Source organism: Panthera onca, chromosome B1 (genome assembly GCF_046562875.1).
Source record: "Panthera onca isolate mPanOnc1 chromosome B1, mPanOnc1 haplotype 2, whole genome shotgun sequence".
Taxonomy (NCBI): domain Eukaryota; kingdom Metazoa; phylum Chordata; class Mammalia; order Carnivora; family Felidae; genus Panthera; species Panthera onca.
In genome coordinates this window covers 35617775-35631424 of record NC_138342.1, presented here as the reverse complement: position 1 = coordinate 35631424, position 13650 = coordinate 35617775, and the positions used below count along the sequence as shown (strand labels likewise).

The window sequence follows — 13650 nt, the reverse complement described above, 5'->3', positions numbered from 1 at the left end:
GCAAAGAACACCACACATTTTCACAGACTAACAAATGCCTTTGGGGTCACAATTTCAGAACTGATCCTCCTTCAGCATTTTTAAGAAGTAAAACAAACCCTAGTTTTACCCTGGGTAATGAGTTCTGTTGGCTTTTATGAGTTTAAAGGATAAGACTTGGGGCGCCTGGGTGGCGCAGTCAGTTAAGCGTCCGACTTCAGCCAGGTCACGATCTCGCGGTCTGTGAGTTCGAGCCCCGCGTCAGGCTCTGGGCTGATGGCTCGGAGCCTGGAGCCTGTTTCCGATTCTGTGTCTCCCTCTTTCTCTGCCCCTCCCCCGTTCATGCTCTGTCTCTCTCTGTCCCAAAAATAAATAAAAAACGTTGAAAAAAAAAATTTAAAAAAAAAATAAAGGATAAGACTTGAAGTATAATTTTTTCCTAGCATTCCTTAGATTTGTGAAAAGATTTTTAACACTGAAAGCAGTGCTTCAGAATTTAGTCTTGGTAAGTTTTCTCTCATTTGCCATAACCACTGCCCCAAATTGGATTTATGGTGGGCAACGAAATAAAGATTTGTACATGCTTAGCAATAATGATTATTTTATAGCGATCCACTTTGTCAGATTGCCACTGTGCTTAAACTTATTAGATTGTTTCATTAGATCTTTCTTTGATTAAATGTAAAATGATATCATTTGTAAATTTAACTTACTACAAACCAGAAATTCTACTGTTAAACATTTGTTAAAGTATCATTTCCACAAATTCCTTCCTGTAGAGAATGAGTCAGTTTTATCATAGTAACTTAAATACCATGAATGGCTAAAGAGGCTTCTATGTTCAGTGTCTAGGACTCTCTATATAGTGAATATTATCGGCATATATAATACAGTCCTAAGTATAATCCTTTGTTGATAATTTAGACCTTACTATTAGATTAAGCTGATAAGCTGGGCAAGGCTTAACATAGTACAGTCTCTAAAGTTAAAAAAAAAAATTTCTAGTACAGAAACTAAACTGATTTTTGTTGACTTCGCCATTTAATCAGTGTTAAAAACATTTCATTGACATTTTCCTTTTAAGTAAATAATGAATTTTCTAAAAAGCAATCTTTATGGAGGGACGCCTGGGTGGCTCAGTCAGTTAAGTGTCTAACTTCAGCTCAGGTCATGATCTCATTGTTCATGAGTTCAGGACCCACATCGGGCTTTCTGCTGTCAGATCCTCTGTCCTCCTCTCTCTTTGCCCCCCCTCCCCCACCGCTCATGCTGTCCCTGTCTCTCTCTCAAAAATAAACATTAAAAATATTTTTTAAAAAGCAATCTTTATATATTAATACAATATGTGAATAGCTTAACGTGATGGTATTTTGTTTAGCAATATGTTTACTGAAAGGATCAGTACAATGAGAAGAGATTCACCACAAGAAATATCACAATTGTCATAAAACTTCCCCCCAAGGTCTAGATTATAACCAACAAATTTATCTTACCGCGGTAAGAGCTGGGTAAACACCATTTGTTTGCTTATTTACATACCTGAACAAATATTTTTATCTCCTTCTCTGTATGTGACGTTTTGTTAGATGATGGGGATGTAACAGCTTTTAATCTAATTAGTTTATGATCTAATTAGGGGTTAATGGATGTGAATTAAGTCATCAAACAAAAATAAAACACAGTACAGAGGTCCATTTGAGTCTGTGATGGGGATTTGATCAAATCAGGCAGATCAGGGACTACTCTCTGAAAAAGTGATACTTGAGCTGAGATCTAAGAATGGGTTTGGTTAAGTGAAGAGCTTACCAGGCAGATACAGCAGTGTTGACATGCACATACCAGCAAATGACCAGATAGCACATGCACCCCCGAGCTGCTGGAGCAGCAGCCGTGGGCACACTCATGCAGACAGGTTCAGTAGCAGGTGTGTGGTTCTCCTACTGCTCATCTCATTTGAATAGTGCTCAGCTCAGCCTCGGCCAGGGCTGGACCAGAACCGGGAAGAGGGACTCTGAGCCTTCAGCTTTGCATCGTTTAACCTGTATGACTTGAGAAGCACCGGCCTCTCTCCTGATGTGAGATCGGCCACTGCTGTCCAACACCAGTGCAACTTGGCAGAGCATTGGCACAGTGTTTTTGCTGGGGTATCACTGGCCCTCCTCTGGTATAGTGTGGAGGGCTAGAGTCCAAGCTTTGAGGTTGATGAGAAGTGATTGCTTTAAGCGCTGGCTTCAGCCAGTTTCCACAGAGTGTTTCTGGGAGTCCAGCCCACAAGAGGCTTGGTTAGCCCTTCCTCTCAAGCATCAACAAAAGTCCTTTGGTAAACCAGAGGAGAATAGAGAGAGAGAGAATAGAGAGTAGAATAGAGAGAGAATAGAGAGTAGAGGGGACTGCCTTTTATGACTGTGTCTTGCATACTGCTCTGGAGGAGGTTTCATGCTTTGGAGGTGGAAGAGGTGCCTTGGAATGATGAGGCCCACATATGTCATAGCCAGTTGGGTGGCAAGGTAAAGAGAGTGGGATGGACACTGAGGGAGTGAAAGGACACCACAAGTTTTCAGTGAAATGTTGCATTTGTCAAAAACAGTGACTTTACATTTGTACTCAACTCTGTATTTTTTTTAAATCCTACCTAACAAATTTAATTTAAAAAAAAATATGGAGTGGTCATATATAGTTAAAGACATGAGAGATAAGAAAATCTGTTCTAGCTGCTGAGAGAATAGATCTTACCTTTTCCTACCACAAAAGAAGAAATGGTACCCATGTGACAGAGGTGTTAGCTAACACTGTGGTGGTAATCATTTTGCAGTATGTAAGTGTATCAAGTAATCATGTTGTATACCTTAAACTTGTACAGTGTTATGCATCGATTATATCTCCATAAAGCTGAAAAAATTTAAACAACGAAAATAAAAATTTAATAAATCCGTGGAGAGAGGAAAGAAAATCTGCTCTGTCATGTATTAAATGAGCCACTTCTGACTAAATACATGACTGGCTGGTTGAAGCAAAAGCAATACATCAGTCAGACTTTTCCTGGTTCTCAAATGAGCTAACGGGTACAATTAAATTTATTGTTGAATGTGTGTTCTGTTTGAGATAACAAATGGCTTAATGAGTGAATTATGGTTTCAGTGACAAATTCTATCAGTTCATCTTTTAAAATGCAGTTCCATTTAATTATAGAAATGTAATATTTTACTGTAATGTTATACCTGTTTAAAGACACATTACTTCATGGTGGTTAAACTTACTTCTCAAATGTACCTGGGAAATTTTATCAATATGATCGTTTGTTCCTAGGTATTAGCATGTTTGTTTCATTAAAATACTTTATTCTGATTATACAACATGTAATTAATTTTCCATTGGTTTTAGCATGTATTTAAACCTCTAGGTTGAAATATTTCTTTTTGAATATTCTGTGAATAAAATGGGTAAATTCCATGGTCAAGAGGCAATTTGGCTTTCCTGTTATAGAATAATTTTGTAAACCTGCTTAGTTACCATAAATCATCATGTTCTAATTCTATTCTAATCATCATGTTCTAATTCTAATATTTCTTTTTGAATATTCTGTGAATAAAATGGGTAAATTCCATGGTCAAGAGGCAATTTGGCTTTCCTGTTATAGAATAATTTTGTAAACCTGCTTAGTTACCATAAATCATCATGTTCTAATTCTATGCTAACTGCCATTCTTTCAAAATCAACTAAAAGTTCATTTTCTTAACTTTTTCAAGATACATCTTTCAGTACTTCCTTTATTCATGCTTTTATGTTTTGAGCCTTTCTGTGATTATTTTTTCCTCTCTTTCTGCCCCTCCTCTTGCTTTCTGAAGCCATGTCCCTGAACCTGAGGATTATGGCTGCTCTCCTGATGAATGGTAAGCTGCATGGACCTTTCTGTCTCATTGATTCCTTTAAGAGGTTTTCATTTTGTTGTTTTGATAAACACATTTCACTACTTTCAGGGGGGAAAAGCATTATCGATAAAATAGGGTAACAATGCTGTAAAGTATGTATTTCTTAAAATCCATCGAATATCCTTGATTTCCTATTGCATAACCTTTAGTCATGTTACAAACATTTAATTTAATGGTTAGGCCTGCTAGAGTTCTGCATTATGTATCTATAATAAAGTCTGTAATGATCAGCTTTGGGTCCCTGGGCTGTGAACTAGCCGATTTCAGTTGGAACTCAAGAAGTTTGATGTTTTTTAGCGCAGCACTGCCACCTTCTGCTGCTATTTACGTACTCTACAGAGCCACAAAAAAGATGCTATTGAAACCTACCTAAGAAGTGGAAATGCTCTTCACATCTTTTCATTCGTTTGCTAAATCTAAATGAATATGGGCTAGAAAAGGAATATTTTTAAAATTAAATGTCTGGGACAAATGTTGGAAGACTAATGCTACCAAGGACTAAAGTTAACTGGAATCTAATTAATTTTAGAATTAATTAAAGATGGCATTTTATAGTTTTAATTTCTGGATTTTTGTGTTCCCCTAAACCACCACCCCCCCACATGGATTTACATTTTCATTTAGAACAGTATAAATTTATTTTGCCGTTTCTATAATTCATCATGATTTAGTGGCCAATGAAACTTCAGAAAACAGGTTCTTTTAGTGCTGGTAACTATAGAAAACATTGTGGTTTTATAAGTGGTTATATTTTTATTTTCAGGTTATACGTGCGTTTTATGATTTAGCCACACTTCCAATATGCATGGAAGTCCAATAACATTATTTACTCTTTTTCAACTTGAATTTTATTGCAGTAAAGTGGAGATTTGGTAACAATTTGCAGTAAACCTCATACCTATAATACTGATAGAGACAGCTGTTTGGTTCATGTGATAACTGATGAGTCATCACATCTAAGCTCATTGCTTGGAGCGTCTTCCAATTTCAACACCTACACACAACTGAGTAATTTTTACCATTTTTAAAAATATTCCAAGGCTTCTTACTTTTGGTAGATAATTCAACTTTAATGCTGTAGATATTCCCTTTTGTTGAATCCTTCGAGAATGTAGTAAAATTTTGACCATCTTTTATTTGTTGTTTTTCTGTAACATTAATATAATTCTATTAATTTTAAATACTGTTCACTAGTGTAGAATCAATACACATTTTTCTAAGAAAGCTCATTTATTCTTTTTTTTTTTTTAATGTTTATTTATTTTTGACAGACAGAGACAGAGCACGAGCAGGATAGAGGCAGAGAGAGAGAGAGACAGACAGACAGACAGAATTCAAAGCAGCCTCCAGGCTCTGAACTGTTGGCACAGAGCCTGACGTGGGGCTCGAACTCACGAACCATGAGATCTGACCTAAGCCAAAGTCGGACGTTTAACCAACTGAGCCACCCAGGCGCTCCAGAAAGCTCATTTATTCTTAAGAGAAGGAAATTACCATTACCATGTTTTCATTAAGATTGAATGGAAATGTTAAAAATTGTTTATTTACTCAGGTAATTTAAAATATCCTACTTTCAATAGAAGTTGTTTTATTACTTTTATCACTATTGGAAAGAGAGGACGGCATATTATCTAGTTAACTTCTTTTTGTAAAACACCCTTTTGGAAAATTTGATATTTGATACTCTAAACTAGATAACTCTAAGAAATGCCAGATTTTGCATAAATTGTATGATTCCACTTAAATATTAGTATTTTAAAAAATAACCATAGGGAAGGCATTTATCACCTTGATAATAAGGTGAGCTTTAATTTAAATATATGCTTAGATTCCCCATCTATCAGGTAGTTACCTGTAGACCTGCAAAGATGAAAGAATAGGTGGTACTTGAGTCTCTATTCTGTCCCGGCTTTCGGCAGTGGTCAAGGATGCAGACATTGGATTCTGACCACCCAAGTTCACGTCCTGATCCTACCAGTGCCCTTGAAAAAGTCACCTGCTCTCTCTGCCTGCCTGTCCTCATCTGGCAGAATTTGAACATCATAGGGAGGTTGTGAATATTGAGTGAGTTCTGTTTTTAAAGTGCTTAGAATAGAGTCTGGACATAGTATACTCACAGAGACTGTTAGCTCTGATGTCTCTCATTCCATCCTGATGACACATTTGAAGAGTTGTGATTGACATGACCATATTAGAATTGGTGAAATTTAGGCAAAGTAACTTGCCCCAAAGTACACAACCAGGAAACGTGGAAGCCACAGTTAAAACCTCACCCAGCCTGGTTAGACAATAGGTGCTGGTCACGTTCTGTCCTATAGAACTTAAAGAATTTTAAAAACATACGCTTTTAGAGCACAAAATATCCTTACCATTTCAGGCTTTTTTTTTTTTTCTTTCTTGTTAAGGTGGCAAGAGCAGGTACAATTTAACTGTTTTGTGAAAATTTAGCACAGGGAGCAAAATTTTGCACATTCATAAGTGTGGAATCTTCCCAACCTCATCCACTTGATTTTATGTTGCCAATAATACCAAGTTCAAAAGTGTGATCCTGAAAAAGAAAAAAAAAAAAGTGTAATCCTGGTTGAATCTTATGCTCCAGGCATCTGACCACATCTTCATGATGCTGGTCTTCAAGGATAAACTAGAGAGTGTAGATGAGTATATAAACCCAAAATCAAAGTTCATTCCTGTCTGTCAACAGCTTCACATTTCAATGTGAAGTTCATTGACTTCCATATATAAAACCTGTAGCCAGTATATATTTTACTGCCCTCCTTGAACCATATTCACCACAAAATGTCAAGTTTAAAAAACACATAATATTTAACACTTAAATGTATGTAGATGATTGTACATTTAATGGAATTTGAAGGCAAACCTATAATACTCTCTTGAGAGTATCTTCAAACACATTCCCTTGACATTAAAGATAATGGATGACAGGTGTAGCTTCACTCACTTAAATATATTAGTGTAAATAGTTTACAGAGATAAGATCATTTCCCAACCAGTAGCCACTTCAAAGTTGCTGTGGGTTTTTTTTGTTACTGCCAAGTATGGTAAGCTAACATATAACCTTACAGAGTAATTCTTTTCTATTAAAAATCTACCAATGGAAAAAAAGTTCTGCTTATTCTATTCATGTAGCCCTGAGATATGATTATTTTTCAAAACTGTATATTTCCATAGCCATTTTTTTCTTTTCCTAATGTTCACTGTGGAAAATTTCAAACATAAACAAAAGTAGACAGGTTACGCATTCACTCACTTCAATAATAACGTACTCAAGACCAATTTCACCATTATTTTGAACCAAATCCCAGATAACATATTTGTTTTCCTTAACTATTTAATATAGATCCCACACTATTCTGGTATATTTTTAAGTTAATGCTAATGAAGATGATTCTCCAGAAGGATTCCCTTATTGTATTTTGTGCTTAGTCATTTCACTGTGGTTATTGGTATTATCATAATATCAGTAGATAGTACTATTTTCTGGTCTTATCTTCTCATTTTCTTCTGGTATATAATTATGTATGGAATGAGTGGTATTTATTTTTTCTGCTGCAGCAGCTAGACTCATGAAAACATTCTTCCAGGTATGACTGTATAATAATGAGATCTAACACATCCAAATTAGTGTTAGTCTTGAAAGTAGTTACGTTGACTGGAATAATTTATTTATTCCAGTGATGCAGCTGTTTCACAGAATGTTTTTGGAACTCCTCCTTTGTAATTGCCTTCAAAAACATTTTGAGCCATATGGAAAAGTAGGTCTTACTACTTTGGTTAAAACCAATGTCCAACAAATACATTATCGAATTCTATCACTTATTCATATTCTTGGACTTGACTGGACACGACTCTGAATAACAAAGTCCTTTTTTTTTTAAGTATGAAATTTATTGTCAAATTGGTTTCCATACAACACCCAGTGCTCATCCCAACAGGTACCCTCCTTAATGCCCATCACCCACTTTCCCCTCCCTCCCACCCCCATCAACCCTCAGTTTATTCTCAGTTTTTAAGAGTCTCTTATGGTTTGGCTCCCTCCCTCCCTAACTTTTTTTTTCCTTCCCCTTCCCCATGGTCTTCTGTTAAGTTTCTCAGGATCCACATAAGAGTGAAAACATATGGTATCTGTCATTCTCTGTATGACTTATTCCACTTAGCATAACACTCTCCAGTTCCATCCACGTTGCTACAAAAGGCCATATTTCATTCTTTCTCATTGCCAAGTAGTATTCCATTGTGTATATAAACCACAATTTCTTTATCCATTCATCAGTTGATGGACATTTAGGCTCTTTCCATAATTTGGCTATTGTTGAAAGTGCTGCTATAAACATTAGGGTACAAGTGCCCCTATGCATCAGCACTCCTGTATCCCTTGGGTAAATTCCTAGCAGTGCTGTTGCTGGGTCATAGGGTAGATCTATTTTTAATTTTTTGAGGAACCTCCACACTGTTTTCCAGAGTGGCTGCACCAGTTTGCATTCCCACCAACAGTGCAAGAGGGTTCCCGTTTCTCCACATCCTCACCAGCATCTATAGTCTCCTGATTTGTTCATTTTAGCCACTCTGACTGGAGTGAGTTGGTATCTGAGTGTGGTTTTGATTTGTATTTCCCTGATGAGGAGCGACGTTGAGTATCTTTTCATGTGCCTGTTGGCCATCTGGATGTCTTCTTTAGAGAAGTGTCTATTCGTGTTTTCTGCCCATTTCTTCACTGGATTATTTGTTTTTCGGGTGTGGAGTTTGGTGAGTTCCTTATAGATTTTGGATACTAGACCTTTGCTTGCTATGTGATTTGCAAATATCTTTTCCCATTCTGTTGGTTGCCTTTTAGTTTTGTTGATTGTTTCCTTTGCAGTGCAGAAGGTTTTTATCTTCATGAGGTCCCAAGAACAAAGTCCTTTCTAAAAATTAAATCTCCTTTTAAGCGATTTTAGTTTGCAACCGATAGCATCATTTAAAAGTAGGAGGTACAGAAGTCTAGGTGGCTCAGTCCCTTGAGCTTCTGACTCTTGATTTTAGCTCGAGTCATGATCCCAGGATAATAGGATCGAGCCCTACATCAGGCTCCACATTCAGCATGGAGCCTGCTTAAGATTCTGTCTCTCTCACTCTGCCCCTTCTCCCCTGCTCATGCACACAATCTCTCTATATATAATAAAATAAAGAAACTTAAAAACCAGAGGCACAGATCCTTTCAAAAACTGGTGCTTTATAGTCACACCACCTTTGTCTTCCTGTGTGTGCACATGTGTATTATATGTATGTGCATAATGTATACATTTAGTGTAGGCTGTGGCTGATGTGGATTTTATTCTTGTTTTTAATTTTTAATTTAAATTTTATTTTTTAAAGTTCATAATGCAATGACATGTTGCAAATTCAAATGGTATAAGGAAGGGAAGATTTTCCTCCTTTCTCTCTCTCTTTGAGCCCTTCATTTCGCCTCCTGGAGGCAGGCAGTGTAATCAGTTTCAGGTGTATCCTTCCAGATCTGTTCTACATATATACATGCACGTATTTTTTTCTCATGTATTTACAGAAAGCAAAGCATACTATACACCCTGTTTTGTACCAGCTTTTCTTTTGACAGTGCATCTTTTTGGTTGGTCCAAGATCAAATGAAGACCTTCCTGGTTTTTGTATAGTATCCGTTATGTGGATGTACCACAATTCTTTAAAGCAACATCTTTCTTAGTACTTGAGTTATTTCTAATCTTTTGCTATTAAAAAAAATGTGCTGCGAAGAATGAATTTGTACGTACATTTTGCACTAGGTAGATAGCTAGTGTAAATTCCTAGAACTGAAATTACTGGATCAAAGGATACATGCATTTTAATTTTGGTAGAAATTACCCAATTGTCCTTTTGAGAAGTTATGTCAATTTTCATTCTCACCAATGGTATGATTTATCTTTTTCCATAATCACAACAGCACAGAATTGTCAAACTTTATTTCTGCCAAATTGATAAATTTAAATTTCATTTCTCTCATTTTCAGGTAAACCAGAGCTTGTATTTAAGGCGCTCGTATTTCCTCATCTGCTCATTGTTCTGCCATATTGTTGATCTCTGTCATATTGGTTTCTGGGAGTTCTTTTTATTTTACAGAAACTGACCTTCATTATATGAGTTGGAAACAGTTTTTCCCAGTTTTTCATTTGGCTTTTGATTTTTGCTTGCAGTAGTTTTTGCTATGCAGAAACATTTAATTTTATGCAGTCAGATTTATCTACTTGTTTTGTGAATTACGCATGTGATACGTAGGCATTTCCCACTCCTAAGTTATTTTAAAAATTTTCCCCTATCTTTAGTATCTTTATTAAATTGTTCATCCATCTGGGGTTTATTTGGTTTAAGGTGAAAAGTATGGCTCCACCTGTTTTTTTCCTTTATTTCTAATGACCTTAGAAAACATTGTAATGAGTGTTGGATTTTTAAAAAATGTCGTAGTCCATGATGTCATAGATGAAAATAAGTAGTACTGACTGAAGCCATATACATTCTAAATTTTCTGTTAATTTTTATTGCTCTGGGGGATCTTCATTTTTGTATACTCAGGGAATAGTTATTTACAATGTATCCTAGTGTTTAAATAAGCCTGCAGGAAGCTACCATTTATGTGGCATTGTGGGCCACCTGCTTCTTTTTCTCCTTACCTTAATGTTACACTCCCTATCTTATTCCTTCTTGCAAAACACCATAATTTCTTTGTCTCCTTGTGTGCCTCATGCTACTTGAAAATTTCTGTGGAAAGATCTAACAAAATGTTGACTTGACATTTGTATTTGTGAGCGGTTTGCTGATTCATACAGTTTTGTCAACTGAGTTTAAATTCTCACTTTTACTTTTAAGGCAGTTGGTTCTTATTTTGAAATGACATGAGCCTTCTAATTTTATGTTTACTTTTACTAACAGTGAATGTTTTGTAAGATTTCAGAGAGGAGTAGTGAGAGCTCCATGCCTGAGTTATCCAACCCAGGCTATGTTGATTAGCAGATGACTTATTTGTGTTTTTTATGATCTTAGAAAAGAAGCCACTTCCTGGTTGAAGAGCTCTTATTTAGCATTATTCATGGTAGAAGAAGCTTCATTGGTAAATGGAGGGTAGGATGTGTGCATGTAAAGATTTCAATTGCACATCTAGAGTTATTTGTTATAAATACATTTGAAAGTTGTATCAATTATGGTAACTGTGATTTATGAGATTAAAGGGTTTCTGTTGAGATTAACAAGACATATCTTCAGATTTGTGAAAGCTTTTAGTCTGGAATCCTTTGGAAAGAAGATAGGCCTCCGCATGCAAGATGTTACTATGATTATTCCTTGACATTTCAATTTATCTAACCAATAAGTAGGAATGTATAACAACCATTAATGAATACATTTTAATAATAGGGAGACTTTATGGAGCCTCAGAAATAAACTCTTTTTAAGAAATGGTAGTATTTGGAGGAAAACTTATGCCAGTTTTTTATGTTCCCATTGATAAATCATTTAAAAGTTACTGGATTTTCCCCTCTATCTTTAAAACTAGAGGAAAAGTAGTAATGTGTTTATTCTGTCTCCTAAGGATGTTTTGAGAATTCTAAACTACTACATGCTAATGAAGATGTACTATATTATAATTTTCATAATTAATAGATCAAACTACTACATGTAAATGGAGCTGTATTTTATTATAAACGTTCTAACTTCCTTCTTTGGTTTATGGGAAAATATATATTTCATTGATACTGTGTATGTTTCATTATTTCAAATTCTTTTTTTCTTCAGTTTCTCCTTCCTTTCAAACTGCTGGATTTAAAATATGAAACTCTTGATATTTGGTATATTGGCATTGATAATATTCTGTAACTTGTAAAAATTGTGATTAAGAGCTTTCTGGGTTACAGCTATTTATTACTGGATACATATTTTTCCTTGGTGAATTCCAGAATTTTTTTTTTATGCACAAAAGGTTAGATGTGTATATTTTCACTGAACCATTGCAAAATACACCCTTTAGTTTTGACATTCCCACTTAAATGCTGTTTGTTCTTTTAATCTCAACATCTTGATATTAAACCACATGGCCATGAGATTAATAATAGCTAGATTAAGACGCAATTTTGATTCCATTTATTTCATATGCAGTACATAAGTGTTTGCTCATCCAAAGATAGCCACAACGCAAAAAAAATCCCATATATTTTTATGATTTGATCTTCTTATATAGACACAGAACAAGTGATATATACATAAATATACCAGACATCTGTTAGTGACAGATGTTGATAAGATATATAAAAAGCTTATTCCTTATATTTTTATATTCCATATGATAATTCTGTAATGTTAGTCACTACAAATAAAGATTTCTCTTTGGCTAAAGTAAAAGAATCAATATTGTTTTTTATAATAACTTGATTCTCAAACTCTAAAACCTGGAAAAAATTAATGGGAGTAGAAGAAATTAAATTCCAGGTATTTTAACAGTTTTATTACTTTTTTAAAAAGTTTTTAAACTTCATGTGGCTACAGTATAATTTCACTCCAGAAAAATGAACTATAAAATACTATTTTTATTATACTGCAAAAGTCCATTACATTTTAGAATCATTGAAAATATTGTATGATTCAATTATGAAATCTTTGATATCTGGAAATGCAGACTATATTGAATCTATTAAGGGTTTGCATAATGATTTATTTAAAAAGTTAGTCACAAGTAGAACAATGACTTGTATCAATGAACCAGTTTTGCTCCATTTATTTTCCCCTTCAGGCAGAGCTCACAGTTTGGAGACGAAAAAACATTTAGTGATTCATCATTGTTGGAAAACCTCCAAAATAATCATGTAAGCAACATAAAACCATTATCTTTTTGTTAATGAGTGAAAGCTAATGAGTATTTCTCTGGATTATCATCTCTCTTTATATATTCTTTTTTTTCAGGATCATTTAATACTTACCAAAATCTATTCTTATTAAATCCTTTTACCTGGTCAACACAAATTCATGGTTATTAGAAATTCAGTTTTAATAGTATTGTTAATCAATATTCTGTCTTTTCAAAATGTCTTCTATTAAATAATTATAGAACTCTATATGAAACAACTCACTATTCACCATTTCGGAGTATCTGTAGAAATGCTAGAAATGAATTACCTGCTCAAAACAACAGGCCAGTGCCAACTCTGTAGAGTAAGAAGTCCAGATACCTGCTGCTCAAAGTGACTGCTCGACTTAGGAAGTTACTGTCACTTAGTATAAAAATTCTGTCAGATCAAATGATACGGCTTCCTGAAGTTGACACCCCAGAACTTTTCCCCATCGTCATCGCAAGCTCGAGATGTCAAAACTTGAACTGGTAATCGTTATCTCAAAACATGCTCCTCTAGCATTCATGGTCTCACTAACCTGTGCCCCTGAGTGGAGCTCTAGCAGTCTCTTCTCACAACTAGAATAGGAGGTTCAGGATCCACAAAAACCTTGACCACCTCTTTCCTCTGTGTTCTCGGGTTCAAATTGCACCATCACCTGTTTTTTTAGTATTCTCTCCGGGAACTTGAGGGCTGCTTTAGATACCTCCTTTTCCCTCCATCTCCAGCTCTATGGGGTGACCAGGCCCTCATCAGTACTGACTTCTAGAATATATCCTGTTTGTTTTCTTTCCTTCCTTCTCTCTTTCACGACCCTCGTCCAGACTCCCAGCATTCCCCAGCCAGTCTCCTTGCTTCCA

The 13650-nt window shown here is 35.4% G+C and overlaps 1 protein-coding gene across 8 annotated transcripts in view; it reads left to right on the top strand.

The window, feature by feature from the left end:
- Positions 1–13650, top strand: part of ATP8A1 (ATPase phospholipid transporting 8A1) — a 231995-nt gene that overhangs the window by 87843 nt on the left and 130502 nt on the right. For 6 of the 8 annotated variants that reach the window (XM_078446155.2, XM_078446153.2, XM_078446154.2 and 3 more), the window contains 2 exons: positions 3825–3869; positions 12694–12766. In XM_078446155.2, the coding sequence (XP_078302281.1) occupies positions 3825–3869; positions 12694–12766 (118 nt within the window). The remainder of the gene's footprint in view (positions 1–3824; positions 3870–12693; positions 12767–13650) is intronic. The other 2 variants (XM_078446157.2, XM_078446156.2) reach the window with 1 other exon arrangement.